Raw genomic sequence first — 20565 nt, 5'->3', positions numbered from 1 at the left:
GATAAAGTCTTACTGTATAGCCCAGGCTGGCATCAAACTTGCAGCAATCCTCCTGCCTCAGCCTCCCAGTGCTGGGATTACAGGCGTGCGCCACTACGCCTGCTTCTAGTCATTTCTGTGTCATGTGTGCACATGCAATACCATTTCTATTACCATGTTCAGCTTCTGAGCCATCTTTCAGGGCAGACTCAGCCTAGAAATCTATTTGAAGTTTGCTACGCTGTTTTCAATTCATGAAGCTTAATGGTGCTTATCAACAGAGCAAGATTGTGACCTTTTTCTCTGGAAGCAGCAAAGCTCAAAAGGCTGGCCACTTTATTAGCAGTACAAACTTATACAAGCCATCAGAAGGAACACTCTGGTACATACATCTTTAATAACAGTATCAGACATTTCATTCCACAGAGAAATCAGGACTGGGGATAAGATCCAGTGGTAGAGTACCTGCCCAGCATGTCTAAGGCACTGGGTTCCCTCCTCTGCACCGCTAACCTAACTGACTGACACCAAAGTAAAGCAAAGTGCCAAGCAGGGCTCTTACCCATTTAGTCTCAGACTGCTGATCAGGCTTAATTTGCCCCTCTGCTGAGAACATGATGGCCTTCCGGCCCCTTCCTTCCTAACCCTTCTGGTCCTGTTAAGCTGGATTTGGTGCCAGCCCTGGGTGTAAGCTTTCAAGCTAAGAGTCAAATACACTGTGCTGTACTGAGGAGCCCTGGTCGCTTTTGCTAACAGTGCCAATGGAATATCGATTACAGATGAGAAACCCAACTTTTTTAGATGAAAATGGAATTTATGATGCTTACTTACTTTTTGTTGTTGTTGTTATTTTTGGTACTGGGGATCGAACTCAGGACCTTGCACTTTCAAGGCAGCCACGGTGCCACTGAGCTAAATCCCTGGCCCGTGCTTGCTTACTTTTAATTGTAAGCAAAAGGTTCTCCCATTCCCCACTGATGTTAGAAGTTAAGAGGTTTAAGGAAATAGCACTATTATGGCTAGAAAAATAAACTTTAAAACTCGGCAATGTTGGGCCGGGGATTTAGCTTAGTGGTTCCGGAGCCTGCCGTGGAAGCGCAAGTTCCAGAGTTCGATCCCCCGTACCAAAACAAAACAAAACTTGGCAATGCTCCTTTCCAAAACAGGTGAGTCAATCACATACAGTATTTACAAAGAAGTGGAAAAGTGTTTTGTGAAACTGCATTAGTGACTGTTCCTGACATGACACAGCCAGTTACTCAAGAAAAAGGCTTCAAGAAAGCTGGAAACCTGGCTAACCTGAGTTTTGTAGCTACATGTGGCAAATGTGGTGACAGCAGTACATCATGCATCTTGTGTGCGTGCGTGCGTGTGTGTGTGTGAAAACCAGACTGGACTTCTAACTTACATCACTCATGTGCTAATCATCTGTCCCCCTAGAACGGTCACTGTCACCACTCCTAGGGCACAGATAAAATCACCATGAAGCAAGTACTGAGCACTGCAGTGAATCAGTAAGCAGCACTATAATAAACAGTAAACAGTAAAAGAGAACATCTTAACCAGATATCTTTCACAATAAATGTGTGCATATGACAAGATGACATCATTTCCAAGCGTCAGGTGCTTTTTTGTTTGGTACCAGGGATCGAACTTGGTTCCTTGCACTTGCGAGGCAGGTGGTGGAACCACTAAGCTAAATCCCCGGCCCAGAGGCCAACTTCTATTTTTTTTTTTTTTTTTTTTGGTACCAGGGATCGAATTTGGGACCTTAAGCCTGTGAGGCAGGCAGGAGGTGGAACCACTGAGCTAAATCTCCAGCCCCAAGAGTCAGCTGCTTTTACCAACTGTCACTGACTTAGCCCAGGACTTGGGTTAAAAGCTCCTTCCAAATTTCCTTCCAGCCCTACCTTTGCATCTAGCTCCTGGAACCGGGTGTTTCTCCCGAGTGCTCTGTAGAACCCTGTGCCCTGCGAGGCCTCCTGCAGGCTGTCTGAGAGATCAGAGCTACTTCCCTAAATCTCCAGGAGTGATTGACCCTACTGTGGGGATGTTCGCAAGGGCAGTGCCATCAGGATGGTGACATGTGGGTGGAATGCTAGTGACAGGCAGGGACACTGGCCCTGCCAATGGCCACTGTGTCCTCTGCTGCTGTGCAGTGTCAGAAAGAAGCAGATTTTGCTGAGTGTCCTTGAAAGGCCGTGAAGACACTGGGTGTGCTCCGTCTCCACCTGAGCACACGCTCATCCAACACTGAAGCACAGGTCCTCCAGAGCTAGTGTGCAGTAGGTACACCCAGGAGGTCTGCATGCAGGGAAAGCACTGACTGCACTGCAGGTTGATGACCCACTTTCTGCACACATTACTAACTTAATGGCAAAGGATGACTCATAGCAACCACGGCTATCCAGAGTTGGAGGCATATGACAGACATTTCCTCAAAACTGAGCAAAATGAACCTGTCATTTCTAAAGAGAAAGAAACTGACAACATCCGTTGCCAATTGTAAAATGTGGGCTTTAAGATGAACACCAGAATTTTGGAGAACTTGTCTGCCATTGTAGGCTCGACAGCTTCCCAATATTAAAGCCTTTTCTAGTGAGACGAGTGGGGAGGTTAATAAACATGAACTGTCAACACTGCGTCTAACGACAACACCCACCAACATCTGCAAGACCTGAGTAGCTAGTGCCCAGCGTGACTGCATCGTGGACAAGCTGGGGACTCACTCAGGGTGCAGGACAGGCTCACGCACTTTCATGCATGGAAGACAGAGCTCACTGCCGCCTGCTGGATTCCATACTGGATCTGACATTATGCAACTACAGTCTGAAAAGGCCACTGAAATGTTCCTCTTTTCTCCAACATGTATCTGTGGGAGGGTAAATGTTATCATTTATTTCAACCAAATAAGCCCAATAAAGTGCAAAATATACTGCGCAGGAGATATCAAAATGCTAACATAGTCTATTAATACGTGCCTGTGGCTTGAACCACAGGTGGCACTTGAGTGACTGTCCCATGCTGCCTGATGGGACAGTCATGCATATAACACTGGTGGTTTAGAGCCACCTGGTGGCCAGACATGAATTACAGCCCTGCCGTGAAGGTGTTAAGCCCAACAATGAAGAGATTGAAAAATGTACAACAGTCCACGTATTTCAATAATTTTGTCTTGAAAAAAAAAAAATTTTGGGCGGGGATTTAGCTCAGTGGTTTCGCTGTCTGCTGAGCAAGCGCAAAGACCCGAGTTTGATCCCCGGTACCAAAAACAAACAAACAAACAAAATTTTGTCTTGGAAAAAGATCATTGTTGGGCATAAAAATATGTCAATTATATTAACATGTAACAGGTTTAGAAATTTTTGTTTTAAAATAAACAAGTTATTTAAATTTGCCTTGATTCTAATAAGGTAAACATTAATACATCTGATTCATGTAAAACAGCTCTTTGAAGTTCTCCATAATTTCTCAGAATGACTAATGGAAGTTACTCTAACCACGTGATGGAGACCAGCATGATGGGTACTAAGACAGGGTGGCACCAAGAACTCCTGGATACGACATCCTGAGGACACACAGTTTCTGTAGCATTCTTTCTCAAAGTCTGTAATCTCATTCAAATCGTGAGGAAATATCAGACAAACTCAGATTCAAGATATGAAAAAAGGGCCGGGGATTTAGCTCAGTAGTTTCACCGCCTGCTGCGTAAGCGCAAGGACCTAAGTTCAATCCCCGGTACCAAAAAAAAAAAAAAAAAAGATATGAAAAAAAAAAAGACCAGTGATCTTCCTAAGTGTAAGGTCATGAAAGACAAGGAAAGATTAAGAAACAATTACAGAGCAGAAGAGACTTAAGTGGAAATAACCAAATTCAGGTACTGTCCTGGACAGGACCCAAGACCAGAACAAGAACATGAAGTATGACACTACTATGGCTTCCTGTTTTTTTTTTTTTAACAGCCAAACAAAAAGATGTTTATTGAATGCCCAAAATTGCCAAGCTGAACATTAATCACTACTAAAGGTTTTTTGCCAGGTACCAGGGAACAAAGCATAGAAACAGAAATAGAGCTACAGTGGAGTGACTTCACTACTTAATAATAATATAAATAGGGCCGGCGATTTAGCTCAGTGGTTCCGCTGCCTGCCTCGCAAGCACAAGGTCCCAAGTTCGATCCCCGGTACCAATAAATAAATAAATAAATAATTACTACTATAAAATACTGCAAATAGTTTGATCCTTCAGATCGCATACTCAAAGAGTAAAACTTCAATTTCTTATTTAAGATTGTAGTTCACCAAACAGTAGAAAATCAAGAGTAAATGGAATTTTTATCAGTGTTTCTGGTATGAACTAAATAAACTTAAGAGCTTCCTTTCATCCTGGCTTCCTGGTTTTGATAATTTTAGATAGCAACATCACAGCAAATCTGAAGAATATACAGAAACCCTATACTATTCTTCCAATTTCTTTGCAAATTTAAAATGACCTCAAAATAAGAAGCCTTTAAAAAGTCTGCTGAGTTGGTGAAAACCATTAACTATGATTTTAGCCTAAGAAGAATTTTTTTGGTCATTATGTTGGGTAAAAACTGACTGGAGAGGCTCAGAAGCCTTCCAAAGGCTTTTACTTTCATGAAGAGCTTCCCCATTCCTGTTGGCTTGTACCACTGAGCAGCCTGGGCCACTGGTGGTACAAACAGGTCTAATCACTTTTATTGGTCTTTTTACTAATACAATTAAATTAGAGCCACCTGGCAGCGAGACATATGAATTATGGCCCTTACATGTTAAGTTCCCACAATGAAAGACATCTAGCTGGGTATGGTAGTGAACACCTACAACCTCAGCACTTGGAGGCTGAGGCAAGAGGATCGCTGTGAGTTTGAGGCCAGCCGAGCTATGCAGTGAGTTCAAGGCCAGCTTGAACTACAAGGTGAGACCCTGTCTCAAAAACAAACAAACAAACAAAAAAAACCCCCAAAACAAACAAACATCTAAGCCACAAACTGAAAATGGATTCCTAAACAGACAGCTTCATAAAGAAGACTAGGAAACGATGTGCCCCAGAGACTAGCCCATGGTGATTTCCAATAACCAGCAGTGAATTATGTTTTGAAGGAAATAGTAGCTCTGGAGGACAGAAGAAGTATAAACACTTCAAAAGGATCGTTTATAGACATGCTCCAAATATAGTAACCATCTCCAGCGCGACCTGCTGTGTAGTGAAATGTAGAAGTAGCGCCCTCATGAGGACGCACGTGGCCATTGGCAGAGACACAGGGTCTCTGCCCTGTGTGTGGGCCAGGGGACAGCATGATCCCCACTGAACCTACAGTGCCTCCCAGGGTCGCAGTTCGAAGGAGACTGCTGTCAAGCGAGGCAACTCTAAGTCAATGGGGCAGGTGTAAAACTGGGGCCTCTCCAGACATGCCAGGGACACATGCTAAATATTAACGTGTGAGCACTCTGGGAGGCTGAGGCAGGAAGAGGACTGCAAGTTCAAGTTCAGGATGGAAAACTTGGCAACTTTGACACTGACCCAAAAAAAAAAAAGCGTAGGGGGAGATGTTGGGGGATGCAGCTTAGTGCAAAGGCTCTAGTTCAACCACCACTACCCCCCCAAAAAAAGCAACCAGCAGGACATGAAGAGTGCACTGAAGCTCCAGAGCACCACCTGTCCAATTCGGGCCGGGGCTGTGAGAAAACACGGGCGCCTGGGGAATAGCACAGTTGGCAGAGCAGGCAGAGAATATACCGCACGCTGAGGGCGAAGCTGAGGACGTCAAGGCCGGTGCAGGGAGTGGAGGCCTCACTCTGCCTGGCTGGGACTCAGCGCAGGGCACTGGTGCACGGTGGCCACAGAGCACACACAGCACAGGACAGGCGCCGCAGATTCCACACCCAGACCGAGAGGTGCGACACAGCCTGCCCAGGGTTCCCCACGCCCCATCGCCACCGAGGGGCCGAGCCCAAAGTGCCAGCCGCTGGCTTTAAAGGGTGAGAAACCTGCACGCCGGCCTTTTGTCTGTCCCTTCCTTCCCTCCTCACCGCTCTCCACACTGCCTTTTCCTCCACTCTTGCTGCAAGGGACGAACACGGACTTTATCCATACTCTGATCGCCATTGCCATGGATACTGAACAGGGCCAAGGAGCTGGGCAGCGGAGTGCATCCTGGTTCAGCACACACGGGCATGCACACACACACACACACACACACACACACACACACACACACACACTGCACATAAATGTGTCTATAAGTACAACCTGTTTCTATAACAGGACTAGAAAGTGAATCAAAAGCTGTTGTCTGGGGCTGGGGATTTACCTCAATGGTGCCACTGCCTGCCTGGCAAGTGCAAGGTCCTGAGTTCAATCCCCGTACCAAAAAAATCCCCCACTATTGTTTGTGTATCTCAGGCACGTTATTTCATTGCTCTAAACTTCAATTTCTTCATCTATAAACCTTTTAAAATTGGTACTGGGAAATGAACCCAAGGCCCTCACAGTGAGCAACATTACAGGACCGTTTTAAATCATCTGAGACATAATCTCGTTAAGTCGCTAAGTTGCCACAGCTGGGCTCAAACATGGACCCTCCTGCCTCAGCCTCTCAAAGTTCTGAGATCACAGGCCTGTACCACTAGGCCCAACTTATAAACACACCTGAAAACAACTCACTAGAGGGTACATACTCCCCAGCCTCCTGCCCTGAATCATTTAGGGTATGGTTTACAGTATTATTTTCACCAATCTACTTCTAAAACATCTATGAGCTCTAACAACTGTAACTCAGCCTGTACTGCCTAAAATACTTAGAACTTAGCAGACCATATCCTCTGACATCCAGAATTATCTGGTATCAATGCAAAAGAAAAAGAGAAAAGGTGAGACACGCCAATGTCAAGGATTTAACTATCTAGGTCCTAAGTTTTCTATACGTGCCAGTCTTTGGGTCTTGTTTTGAGTTTATTTATTTTTTGGTGCCAAGGGTGACTCAGGGCTGTGTGGATGCTGAGCATATGCTCTCCTACTGAGCTGCACATGCAGTTCTAAGTATGTTTGTTGTTGTTTTTTAAACAGTCATAGCTGGGAATTGTGGAATAGCTTGTAATCTCACCTACTGGGGAGGCTGAGGCAGAAGGACTGGAAATTCAGGACCAGTCTGGGCAATTTAGGGAGATCTTGTTTCAAAACTCTGCAAATGGGGGCTGAAGATGTGGTTCAGTGGTGGGTCCCTTGCCTAGGTTCAGTCCTGAGTGCTGTCCTCACTGGAAACAAGAGAAAGCACCATTTGCCCGGACTCTGTAGCCTGCCCAGGGGCCCTGTGACTCTCCCAGATTTCACAGCATGGCAGTTTTTTTTTCCTTGAGACATGAAAGGTAGATACAGACTTTTGAAAAATGACAGTATACCTAGCACAGAACTGACAGACATGTGGAAACCTGGGCTATTACATAATCAGGGAATCTTATTCACTTAAAAAGTATCTTGCATACTAGACAGGAAACACAAACTGTATTTTGAAAATTTTTGTGAGAAACCAAGCAAGCGAGATGCCATTTTGTGCGATTCTGCTAGACTTCTCACACTCACCTCTCTGACTTCCACAAGGTGGTCCGGGGGTAAGTGAGCTTTTCGGCCCCCAGGCTGCAGCTTGGAGTGCCCGACACCGAAGAAGGAGACAGCGTTCTGACTTGGCCTCCGCTGGGAAATCGGGGAATTCCCACTTGACGTAAGGGAGAAGCTCCGAGACTTCAGAGGAGGGTTATTCTGTTAGGCAAAGAAAATAATTTCCCTTAAAAAAAAATTTGGGCCCTCTAGCCGTCAAGCTACCATACACTTGAGGCTTATTTAACAACAATCAATTTTTAAAAATTAACTTCAGAACTGACTAAAGTTATGTTTCTAAAGATGAAATTTAAGCTATGCAAAAATCTAAGCATTTCACACATCACAGAGAAAATATGTAATTTAGAAAATTAATTTCCAGTTTTGCATTCTCAAAGAACTTTCTGTACCTCTTACAGGTACATTAGAATAACAAAATTTTTCTAATGTCAGGGTTTTTTTCCCCAGTACTGGGGATCTAACTCAGGACCTTGTGCTTATGAGGCAGGTGCGTTGCCACTGAGCTAAATCCCTGGCCCCTTCTAATTTCAGATTGTAAAAAAAGATTAACACAAAAACTGTGCTCAGCAATACGCAAACAGATGTAGTGAAACGCGAACACACTCTCTGGGACAACCAGTGCTTGCTGGTCACTGCCCGCGGCTGGAGTTCTGCAATATGAGCAAAGCTGCTGTGTCAGGTTCCTAAGACCAGGCCACAGCCCTGAATTACAATTTTAAAAAAATCAGTGATGTTGAGCCAGCAATTTAGCTCAGTGTTGCCGCTGCCTGCCTTGAAAGTGCAAGGTTCCAAGTTTGATACCTGGTACCAAAAAACAAAAATTAGTGATGTAAGATAAGGGGCTGGCGATTTAAATCAGTGGGAATGCACCTGCCTCACAAGCACAAGGTCCTGAGTTTGATCTCTGGTACTGAAAAAAAAATACTAGGAAGAATTAAAAAAAAAAAAAAAGTAAAAATCAAGTCTCAGTGCTTAAGTATGAAGTCCTTTATTTATTTATTTATTTTTGGAATCCTTTAAATGTGCTGTCCATATACTACTTTCAAACATCTCTAATTCCAAGGCTGGGGATGTAGCTCAGTAGTTCTGCTGCCTTCCCTCCAAGTACAAGGACCCGAGTTTGATCCCTGGTACAAAAAAAAAAAAAAAATCTCTAAGTCCAGATTTCAAATACTCTTCTTTTCATCTCACAAAATAGAATGTATAAAGAACTTAAAAAAAAGTCAGACCTCCCAAATTTAAAGACCTAATCCATAAATGGGCATCTGAAATAAACACATTTCTCAGACAAAGAAGTAGAAACAGCAAATAAACATATGAAAAAATGTTCAATATCACTTGTCATTCGGGAGATGCAGATGAAAACAACGCTGAGATTCCACCTCACCCCACAAAGAATGGCTGGTATCAAGAAATCAACCAATAACAAATGCTGACGGGGGTGTGGGGAGAAAGGAACCCTTCTCCACTGCTGATGGGAGTGTAGGCTGGTACAACCACTGTGGAAATCAGTGTAGAGATTCCTCAAAAAACTAGGATTAGAGGTCCTATTTGACCCAGTTATTTACTTACTGGGTAACTTCCCAAAAGAATTAAAAGAATCATACCACAGCGAGCTATGTGCGCCCATGTTCATAGCAGCACAGTTTGTAATAGCTAAAACTTGGAAACAGCCCAACTGCTCATCAACTGGAGACTGGATAAAAATGTGTTTTTAAAAAATAAAATGGAGTACTACTCAGCCACAACGAATGAGAAATTAGAGACATTTAAGTGAAATAGATGCACACTGAAGCCATACTATTAAGTGAAATAAATAGGACAGACATGTAAATACCGAATAGTTTCTTTGGGGTGAGACACTGAAAGTGCAAATAAGGATCAAAAGGCATAATAGATAATGTGAAACAGGAAGAAAAGGTCCAAAGGGGAAGAGGAAATGGGAGGGATTGGGGAAAGGAAAGTAGGAAATGGAATTAATATGAGAAAAGGAAAAAATGGAAACAAAGTCTCTGTAAATAGAGAGGGATGGAGGAGTTGAAGGGATGGCAGGGGAAGGGGGAAAAAATAAGAACCAAGAGAGATTATGTTAAAGGAGCAAATTTCCAATGATGAAGGTCACTATTTTGTATACTTAAATGTACCAATAAAATTAATGAAAAAAAAAAAAAGTGAAACCTTGCTGCTGTTAAAAAAAATACCCCAAAGAAGGCACATAAAAGGGCTGGGGATTTAGCTCAGTGGTTTCCTTGCCTGCTGCGCAAGTGCCAGGACCAGAGTTCGATCCCTGGTACCAAAAAAAAAAAAAAAAAAAAAAAAAAAGGCATACAAAAGAGCAACCAATAAGCACATGAAAGGGCGCTCAGCGTGATTCGTCATTAGGGAAATGGAAATCACAGCAAGAGCCAGCTCCCAGGCCCCAGCAAGGCGCTGGTGTGCAGGGAGAGGCTGCAGCCCCTGCACACTGTGTGAAATGATGTGGCTGCTTGGAAAAGTTTATCAGTTCCTCAGTTACTCTATGACCCAGCAGGTCTACTCCTGGTTCCATGTTCTTGAGAGCTGAAATGCATGGGTGATCAAAATACACAGCGAATGTTTACATTTAACTCAGTAAAACACACTGCTAAGAATCCCCTTCAAAATACTCCCCCATTCCTGCTTCAAACACACTTCTCCCCCATCCCTCTAGCGCATCTTTATGAGGTGTGATCAAAAACACAGTGACCAGGGGCAGGGGATTTAGCTCCGTGGTTCCAGCGCCTGCCTCACAAGTGCAAGGTCTGGAGTTTGATCCCCGGTACCAAAACAAACAAACAAACAAAAAACCACAGTGATAAGTGCCATCCAACTGAAAGCGGGCTCATAAAAACATGACGCTGTGTCCTCATCCACCTTATTCAGCGGATCTGGCTCTATGTGACTCCTGGCTCTTCCCCAAAGTCAAAATGACCATGAAAGGTCAACATTTTGAATCATTTTAGTCGCAGGACAGTGCAACTGAAGACACTCAGTAAAGAGGTTTCCAGGGCTGCAGAAAGTGGCAAGAATAATGGGATAAGTGTGCCTGAAGCAAAGGGGAGGATTTTGATGGGAATTCATGGCAGTGTATCTTTTACTACAATACATTTTTAGAAGTTAAACATTCACTGTATTTTTCAGTCATACCTTCTACTCAAAATATTTGAACACATATGCTTACAGTAGCACTATTCATATTATCTATAAAATGGACACAACCTGAGTGTCCAGCGATCTGGTGCATGATCTACACAGTGGAATAGTGTTCAGTCTTTAGAGAGAATAAAGCACTGCTACGTGCAACAACGCTGATGAATCTCAGAAAGTCTTACTAAGTGAGCCTTCTGTGGTGGCACAGGCCTGTAATCCCAGCACTCTGGGAGGGTCGCAATTTTTAAAAAGGTCTAGGAATATGGCTTAATGTGAAAGTCCTGGATTCAATCTCCAGTACTGGAAAACAAATTTTTTTTTATTGAATGAAGAAACCCAGACACGATGTACCATATTTTGTTTGTTTGTATTTTTTGCTACTGGGGATCAAACTCGGGTCCATGCGCTTGCGCAGCAGGTGGCAAAACCACTGAGCTAAATCCCCGGCCCAATGTACCATATTTTGTATGACTCCATCTGTATAGATAAATCATGGAAACTGAAAACAGATGGGTGCTTGCCAAAGGCTTGGGAAGGGAGAGTAAGCAAAGGATAACGGGGGTGGGCTTTTACAGAGGGCAGTAAAAATGACCTGGAATTAGGCCATTGCCTGGGTTCAGGACCTTGGGAATACACAGAAACCATGGGACCCTCCCTCTGAAATATACCCCACTCAAGACTGAGCACTCACTCTTCCTGGGGACCCCACACTGTGACCGCCTACCTTTCCAATGGCTTCCGTGTGGTGCTGCGTGCATATCTGAAGCCGGCTGACCCAGTGCTGCCTCTCCTTAGCATCTGTGGCTGAGAAAGGAAGCACAGTTGTTCACTGAGATTCTGGGAATGCAACCAGTTGTCTATGTGTGAAGAGCCGGTGTCTGGGGAGCTAAGCCTGGCCCCCCTCTCGAGAGGGCCAATGTCCCCACGTGGAGCGAGCGCAGGGTGGGCGGAGGCCACAGCCCTCACCTTGCTGGGGACAGGCGCAAGGTGCTGAGGTTGCACAGGAAGACAGAGCACATGAGGGAGGGGGGGACGTGGGCCCCTCGTTGTCTGTTACAGAAATAACCCTAAGTCTGAGTGCAGTCTCACCGATCATTTCAGACCTGAGCACCACGCCAGCTAGGATCATCCTTCTCCTGCATTTATTAGATGAAAACCACCCGCTTCTACACGATTCAGTGCGTCCTCATAGAAGTTATGCTTTATTTTAGGGAACAGGGGCATCTCCATAAGTCCCAATTATGTGGGGCCGGGGATGTAGCTCAGTGGGCCACACTGCCTGGCAGGCACGAGGACCTGCGCTCGATCCCTGGGACTGGGGGAAAAATAATCCCAACTACACATATTAGTGACCAAAAACTGCAAAGAGGGCATAGAAACAAAGTTAAGTAAGGGTAAAATCATCTCCAGCAGACATGGGAACACTATTTAAAGTAGGCTGTGCTATGAGATTTCCACGATGATTTCAGCGGGCTGCTTGGGAAGTCAGGCAAACGGCCTGTCCGTCCTCACTGTCAGCCAGGGCCACTCGCCCTCCTGCGCTGTTGCAGTAAGAACTGCTGAACACGCTGCCAGTGTTGTGACTTGCACCTGCTGCCCATCTTACGAATTTTAGTGGCCCAGAAGCAGCCCTCCGCCCACCTCGGAGTTTGTACTGCTCCCCGCTGGCCGCGTTCACCGTGAACGTGTGCGAGTCCTCGTCACTGGGCGAGATGACGGCACCCGCCAGCTGCAGCGTGCCCCTGGGCTTCTGGCTCCTGGACTGCTCATTCACGAAGTACTCCAGCAGCCCTGCCTCGTTGTTCAGCACGAAGAACCTGCAGTGGTTTCACAGAGCTGTGAGTTATAAACATTTCCCAAGGCACACTAAAGCAAAAGGAATTCTCATCACTTAAAAATGATGGTTTTTTTCTTACTAACGAAGGATAACTCCAAAAAGCATTTCAAGTACTAGTATTTGGAAACACTACCATGGATTTCCTAGCTGGAAAAATCACTGCAAAACTGACACACGAAGTCAGCAGGTGACTGGAGGCGCTTGCAGGTTCGTTTGCAGGGTAGGAGCTAAAGCCCATGCTTGACAGGTGAGGCTTCGGGCTACACTGCGCCCAGCCCAGGGAGAGGCACATCAGCAGGAAGAGGCACAAATGCACAAAAGCAAACAACAGTATAATCATCTCTCTCTCTCTCCCCTTCCTTCCCTTTACTTTTTATTTTTGAGACAGGGTCTCACTATGTAGTTCAAAGTAGCCTTGAACTCACTCTGGTAGCCTAGCCTGGCTGAGAACTTACAGAGATCCTCCTGCCTCAGCCTCTTGAGTGCTGGGATTACAGGCATGTGATATTTTATTCTATTTTATTCTTTCAGAGGAGGACTTTTTTTTTGGTACCAGGGATCGAACTTGGATCCTTGCGCTTGCACAGCAGGCAGTGAAACCACTGAGCTAAACCCCCGGCCCCAGAGGAGGACATTTTGCTGAAATTCATTAAAAGTGAGGATAAATTGCAGAAAGACAAATGGTAGTGAGAATTTTTATTTAAGATTCTCTGGAAAAAAATCAAAATATGAGCTCTGAGGTTAACTGCTGGGTAAGAAATGACTTCGGGCTAAGATTTAAACAGTGAAACGTATATGGGAATAATGTCGGGATAGAAAGATTTTGTGAATCTATCATTAAATAGGTCACAGCTAAAGACGACGGGTCCTGTTTAAAAATGAAAATGCTGCAACTGGAGACGCAGAAACATACGGAACTTGAAACTGAACAATGAAATACCGATACACTTTGGAAAAGCATTTAATGAAATACTGATGAACTCTGGAAAAGAATCTGGTGTTCTGATTTGATCCTAGATGAACTACTTTAAGAACTAAATTAATTCAAATCCCAATTTAAGGAGCACAGTAGTTTAGAAGGGGGGCTTCACGTGAGGGTGTGGAGAAGCTCGGCGCCTGCTCTGCACAGGGCCCGTGGGCAGTCTGTCCAGGCCACATTCCTGGAGGACAGCGCCAGAGCGCCGGGACAGACCGGGCCAGCCTTTCACTCGGGACAGCAGAGGAACTGAGGAGAAAAGAACAGAAGTCAGGGGGCCTGAGGACGAGAAGCAAAGGACTAGGAGTTTCTAGCAGGCTTCTGAGTTCTAAAATTTTTCATGCATTTGATGAAAATGTAAATTAACTTTTAAAATTTTTTGACCCTATGAGCGTTATCATTATGTATATCCAAAACAAATGTTCTGCTTAAATAAATAAAAAACTTTGAGTTTTAAAAGTTCAATTGCATTAACCACTAGTGGGGTTAAACACATTTTCTTTCATGTGTTCATGGATCATCTGTAGTTCTACCAAGTGAACTGCCTATCACCTTTATTTTCTTTTCTTTTGTGGCACTGTGGATTGACACCAAGGTCTTCACACTGAGTTATATCTTCAACCCCCTTTAAAAGTTGTTTTATTTGGGGCTGGGGATTTAGCTCAGTGGTGCCACGGCCTGCCTCACAAGTGCAAGGTCCTGAGTTTGATCCTCAGCACCAAAAAAAATAGTTTTATTTGGAGTCAGCGTCTCACTAACTTGCTAAGTTGCCCAGGCTGGGCTGGAACTTGACATCCTGCGTCAGCCTCCCAGAGTGCTAGGATTACAGGTATGTGCCACCACGCTCAGCTTCTGTCATATTTTTGCCCATTTTTGATAGCTGTTTATTTTCCCACAAATATGAAGGGACTGTTTGAACTGTTTAGTCATTGACATTGCCTTAAATTTCTAAAACATTTAAGATCTGTCCTTGTGAACCTTCTACAAAACACTCATCCAAAAAACCCCTGAAAGGCTGTTTGCCAGAGAAGAGTCTCTTAAATATGTCAAAAACCATTAAGTTATACACTTTAAATGGGTGAACTGTACAGTAAATGAATTTTTCTCAATATAATTGCTCACCAAAAGAATGAAGAAACAAAAGAAAACTTTCCTCTCCCTGTTCCACTCAGTATGTGTAATTCCTGACGACTGGCTCTTCTCTCAAAAGCGGCCACCGGGTGCAGTGCCACCCTGTGGGGCATCCTGAATGCACCTGTCTTAGCGCTCGCTAAGCATCACCGCACAGCCAGAGCCTGGGAGCACTCGCCAGGAACAGAGAAGGTGATGCTGGAAAGGGCTCCAGGCTGGGACCAGCGAGCCAGCACCGCCTGCTTTCCCGACCAGCCCCTGGCTGTCATCACACAAGGACCAAGCCAGCTGACAGCGGGTACAGGACACAGACCCCTGAGTGTGCAGGCAGCAAGGCTACCCGACCCAGGGCACAGCACTCCTGAGCTAGGCCTTTTTAGCAGGCTGGCTGAACCGCTGGACTAGAGGCCAACGGGGAGACTCAGGCGCTGACGGAAATCTGCACCCACAGACACTTCACCGAGTGTGTTAAAAGAACATCCGGTTAAGGCTGGCATATTGTTCCCTTTTTTTGCATTGTGGAAATCACAGACTGCCAGCTGGGAGAAAGAACTCATCTTTGAGACAGGCCCCCAACTTAGATATTGTCAAATCCAACTTTATCCTAACTGACTTGGAAGCAAATCTCAAGATGACAAAAATTAGCCTCAGCCACAGGTGTGGACGGAAAAGCCACTGCGTGCTTTGCTCTGACTGCCCCAGGTCCTAACTGTGTACCTGCACAGCTCAGGGAGAAGGAAGGGGAGAGAAGAAGAGGAGAAGCCTTTGCAAGTGGCCACACAGCACCTGCCCCTCTCCCCACAGCGGCCGCTAACTGGAAACAGCCTCGCTAATGCATCCTAAGCCTTCTATGCTCGGGCTGTCTGGGCCTTTCTTCCTGCATTCCCCTCGTGAGGCCTGCTTAGTAATACTTAATCACGTTGGGTGAGTGGAAGTTATACAAAGGAGAACAAAGAACAGTGCTCAGGAAAAAGCAACATGGAATTATTTTCTTGGACAGGGTCTTACTAGGTAGCTCAGGATCGCCTCAGACTTGCAATCCTCTTGCCTTGGCCTCCTGAGTGCCATCACACCAAGCAAAATTCTTAAAAATTAGCATTTTGTATATCATTTGAACATATAAGTATTCAAACTTACATAAAAACTGAAATGAAAATGTAGACTGAAAAGACTCCCTTGGAAAGACCTTTTTAGTTTTTAAATAGAGAACTGCCCTTGCACTTCCGGAGGAGTGATTCCCTCTTGAGTTTCATACCCAGCTTGGACCTTTCATATGACCTTCAACTTCCTGCAGTCATCACTACCCGATTCCGAATGCTGTGATGAACAGGACCCAAACTGCTTTTCTTAAAACAAAACAAAGAAAAAACAAAACAAAACAAAACAAAGAAAACCCCTCACATTTTTATTAATACTTCTATTTTTCTTTGAAGTGTCTGAAAACTTCTCCTTTATGTATTATTCCTATTTTCCAGTCATTTAAGGTAGAAAGGCAAATTCACTTCCTGTTACTACATCATGGCCAAAAGCAGAATTCTCTAAATGACATGTTTTAGAATTAAAAACAGCATGACATAGATCACGCAGCTTTGTAAAAATCATTTGCCTATAAAAATACACTTTGGAGGGTCGGGGATTTAGCTCAGTGGTTCCGCTGCCTGTCTCGTAAGTGCAAGGTCCTGAGTTCGATTCCCAGTACCAAAAAAAAAAAAGACTTTGGAGCAGATAGAGTAGCTCACATCTGTAATCTAGCTACTCAGAAGGCTGAGGCAGGATAACCTCAAGTTTGAAGCCAGGTGGAGCAATTTAGGGACTTAGCAAGACCCTGTCTAAAAATATAAAAACCAGTAAATAAAGAGGGCTTGGGATGTAGCTCAGCCTCCCTGGGTTTAATTTCTAGTACTGCAAGATAAAGTGAAACAAAGTAGAGGGGGTAGGGATATAGCTTTTGCTAGTGCTTGCCTAGCATGCAGGAAGCCCTGGGGTTTAATCTCTAGTACAAAACAACAAAAACAAAATCAGACATCGGAGTCAGAATTATTTGGATTCAAAGTCTAGTTTTTTGATATAGGGTCCAGGCTGGCCTCAAACTCATTATGTAGCCCAGGCTGGCCTTGAACTTGTCTTTTTTTTTTTCTGGTACTGGGAACTGACTCAGGACATTGTGCTTCCCAGGCAGGCCTGGTGTCAATGATATAAATTCTTGCCCTTGGCCTTGAACTTGTATCGATCCTGCTGCCTCAGCCTCCAGAGTGCTGGGATTACAGGTGCACATGACCACACTCAGCTTCAAAGTCTAGTTTTAACAATTAAAAAAAAGTTTAAAAACCACAATAAGCACCTTACACCATGAAGACAGCTATAATTTTAAAACAACAAAAGAAACAATTACATGGGCAGGGGATGTAGCTCAGTGGTGCTGAGCCTGCCTGGCAAGTGCAAGGTCCTGAGTTGGATTCCTGGAACAGAATAAAAAAAGAAAAGAAAAGAAAAAAAACAATTACAGATGCTGCTGAGGGCGTAGTGAAATTGTGACCCTTGTGCACTGCTGGCCAGGGTGTCAAATGGCTCAGCTGCTGTGGAAAACAGCATGGGGTTTCCTGAAACTGTGAAATATAGTAATCCTAGCATGGTGGCATTCACCTATAGTCCTCGCTACTTGGGATGCTGAGGCAGGAGGATGCCTTGAGCCAAGGAGTCCACAGCCAACCTGGGCAACAGAGCAATAAAAAAATTAACAAAACAAAACAAAAAAGCACAGAAATACTATATGCTACAGTAGCTCAATTTTGAGTATAGACAAAAAGTAAACCAGAGTAGGAGGAGATGCTGGTACACCAACATCACAGCCACATTCTCACAACAGCCACAGGCAGGAGCACCGATTGTCCATCACGGGTGCTGGGATGTGCAAACCGTGTGACAGGAACACACTGGGACTGCCCAGCCTTAGAAGGAAAGCTCTACAACACGGATGAGCCCTGATCAGGTCACGTAAGTCCCTGAGGGCAAAACCATCGACTCAAGTAGAGAAGGTCCATGCCGGGTGGGATGCAGGGTGTGTGTGTGTATTTGTGCGATATAACAGATGTGAACTTTCAGTATGAGAAGATGAAAATGTTCTAGAGATAGCTGCTGGTAATAGTTGTACAAAAATGTACATATATTTAATGGCATTGGACTATGCACTTAGGACGATTATAATGGGAAGCCTTATGTATATTTGATCACAATAAAAAAATGAAAGTTTGGCCAGGGATTTAGCTCAGTGGTTTCGCCGCCTGCTGCGCAAGCATAAGGACCCGAGTTCGATCCCCGGAACCAAACAACAACAACAACAACAAAAAAAACAACAAAAAAAAGTTTGGGCCAGGGATTTAGCTCAGTGGTGCCACTGCCTGCCTCGCAAGTGCAAGGTCCCCAGTTCGATCCCCAGCAGCAAAAAAAAAAAAAAAAGTTTAATACCTGTGCCCTGGCAATACCACTTCGGCTAAGCACTGAGGCCTGGATTTCCCATACTGACTGATAATATGTCCTGAGGCTGGTTAGCTAGCCTCCCGGGGTTCCAGACATGCTTTAAGAATCCACCGAAAAACCCTGCTTCTCCTGAGACCTCAACCCCTAAGCGTGTAACAGGTGCAGGGAGGTGACCAACCCTAATGCAGCAGCACAACAAGGCAGGTAGGGGCTGCCTCCTCCTCCACCCTCTCAGAAATAGGAGAAAACAGGGCACAGCCTCCTTCTCTGGCAGGCTTCCCCACCACCGTGTCTGCCACACCACATCTTTATATCAGAATATAAAGCGATCAGCCTGGTTTTCTGTCTCCTAGAGGCTGAGGGGACATAAACAACCACTCACCTGTACTGCCACCCAGTGACAAGGTTGGTGTACTTCATTAAGTATCCGTACACGTTTTCCATGTGATCACTGTTTCAAAAGAGCAGAAAGAGCCAAAATCAGTGAAAAGAGAAAGCCCAAGAAGGTAACTGGAAACTTCTGAAAACAGCTATAGATATACATATTCTTAAGCATCTCACCTTTCTCCACAAGTAAAGTTTATGGGCTAAGAGACATATTTAATCCTCCAAATTTCTTATCTATAGGACTTTATTTTACCAAGTTTCTTCAAAACATGTATAATGTACCATAAATTATTGTACACTGGAAGTATTCAAAATATAAAATCATTTTATAAAACAAATACACTATAAGCACAGATGTTACAAATAAAAACATATTATTTAGAACTTTTCAACCATGAGCAAGTAAACACTTTCTTCTTGGGTGGCATGTGTCAGGCTCTTTGTCCCAGCAGTGGAGAGCTGATATGACTGTGAATCCATAGCATCAGTTTATGGTTCAAAAATAGCTAAAAGAGTTGTCCAGTTTGAATAATGCCGCCTCACTCTGGTGGATCACAGCTGCGGCCCATTTGCTGTCTGATTCCTTGGTTTCTAAAATCCAGATCCTGGTTGTAGAGAGCGTGACTGCTCACTCTCACTGCCCAGCCCAGGCGGGTGTGAGGCTACAGCTCTACCACCGGAAAGATTTCATTTGGGACCTGTTCTGTATCATTAGCTTGGGGAACTACAACTACGTTTCTCTCTCTTTTTCTGAGACAGGGTCTCGCTATGTAGCCCAAGCTGGCCTCAAACTCTCGGGTGATCCTCCTGCCTCAGCCTCCCAAGGGCTGGGATGACAGGCATGCAAGACCATGCCTGGTTCCTTTTATTTATTTTGACAGCACCAGTTGAACTCTGCTCTCAATATATTCTAAACCTCACCACTAGAAGAAAGGACTCTTCTCTAGAAGCACAGCTCCTTGGGTATTTCCTAGTTTCCATACTTCCAGTCCCAGGTCACAGCCAAGCCATTTCTTTCAGTTCTTTGGTACTTGTAAAAGCAGAGAAATCCTTTCTGGCCCAGGTCCTTCAGGCTCCCTCAGTTTCCGGATTAAACAGTTTCCTGAGCCACAGGAATCCCAGTCTCCACAGGCCCCACCTCAGAACGACCCCCAGCACCCTGCTGTTCAGGGGCTCACGCACCTTGCCTCTCCTGCTGTTGCCCACAAAACTCTTTCTTTGTTGGTTCCACCCTTCAGCTCTGAAATGCTTATTTACATTCTGCCAACCCACAAAAAGCCTCTAACAGCACAGCCTCAGTTGGGTACCCCTTCTGGGTGTCAAGATGGTCCCTAATCCCACCTGCAGGTCCTCCTTCACCCAGAGTCTCTGGTGCTCACTCCTAGCTGTCGGCATGCAGTGAATGCATCAACGCCACTGGTTTCAGGACTGCACATACTCAAACGCATGCTCTGTGGGGAGAAACTTCCTTCAAACCTTCAGGATCCGATTTACACCCGAAAAACACAAACAGAATGTATTTCATTTCTATTTCAGCAATCAAAAAACATGCCCCTATAATCCCAGCAATTGGGAGGCTGAGGCAGGAGGATCCCCAGAGTTAGAGGCCACGTAGAGGGTTACATAGAGAGTTCAAGGCCACAAAACTCATTCTGGACTACATAGTGAGACTGTCTCGGAAAAAAAAAAAAAGCTAAAAAACAAAATACAAAGAAAATGGATCCTCTCCTTTGCCTTTATTCAGTCATCACTCTCGTTTTACTGTGTTTCTCATTTTGGTCGTGTCTAAGACAAGAGTCATTTAGCAGCTCACAGCGACTGTTGAAAGCATCCCCTCTGGAGCTTGCCTAACATGTGTGAGGCCCTGGGTTCAGTTGCCAGCACTGCCCCCCAGTCAGTAGCATCATCCATGGAACAATCCAAAGTGTGTCTTCACGTGCCACGATGCTGGGGTGTTTTGTGTTCCATTTCC

General features: G+C 44.8%; 1 protein-coding gene across 3 annotated transcripts in view; it reads right to left on the bottom strand.

Annotated features, from left to right (window-relative positions):
• Osbpl11 (oxysterol binding protein like 11) overlaps nt 1-20565 on the bottom strand; it is a 67380-nt gene that overhangs the window by 28169 nt on the left and 18646 nt on the right. For 2 of the 3 annotated variants that reach the window (XM_004834930.3, XM_004834931.3), the window contains exons 3-6: nt 18589-18657; nt 12427-12602; nt 11510-11589; nt 7582-7758 (exon numbers count right to left, since the gene is read on the bottom strand). In XM_004834930.3, the coding sequence (XP_004834987.1) occupies nt 7582-7758; nt 11510-11589; nt 12427-12602; nt 18589-18657 (502 nt within the window). The remainder of the gene's footprint in view (nt 1-7581; nt 7759-11509; nt 11590-12426; nt 12603-18588; nt 18658-20565) is intronic. The other variant, XM_087186833.1, reaches the window with a different exon arrangement.

The sequence above is a fragment of the Heterocephalus glaber genome, unplaced genomic scaffold, assembly GCF_053883595.1.
Source record: "Heterocephalus glaber isolate CG9 unplaced genomic scaffold, H.glaber_assembly_v1.0 deba00001504, whole genome shotgun sequence".
Taxonomy (NCBI): Eukaryota; Metazoa; Chordata; class Mammalia; order Rodentia; family Bathyergidae; genus Heterocephalus; species Heterocephalus glaber.
Note: the sequence above shows the minus strand (reverse complement) of the source record. Positions and strands in the feature narration are given on the sequence as shown.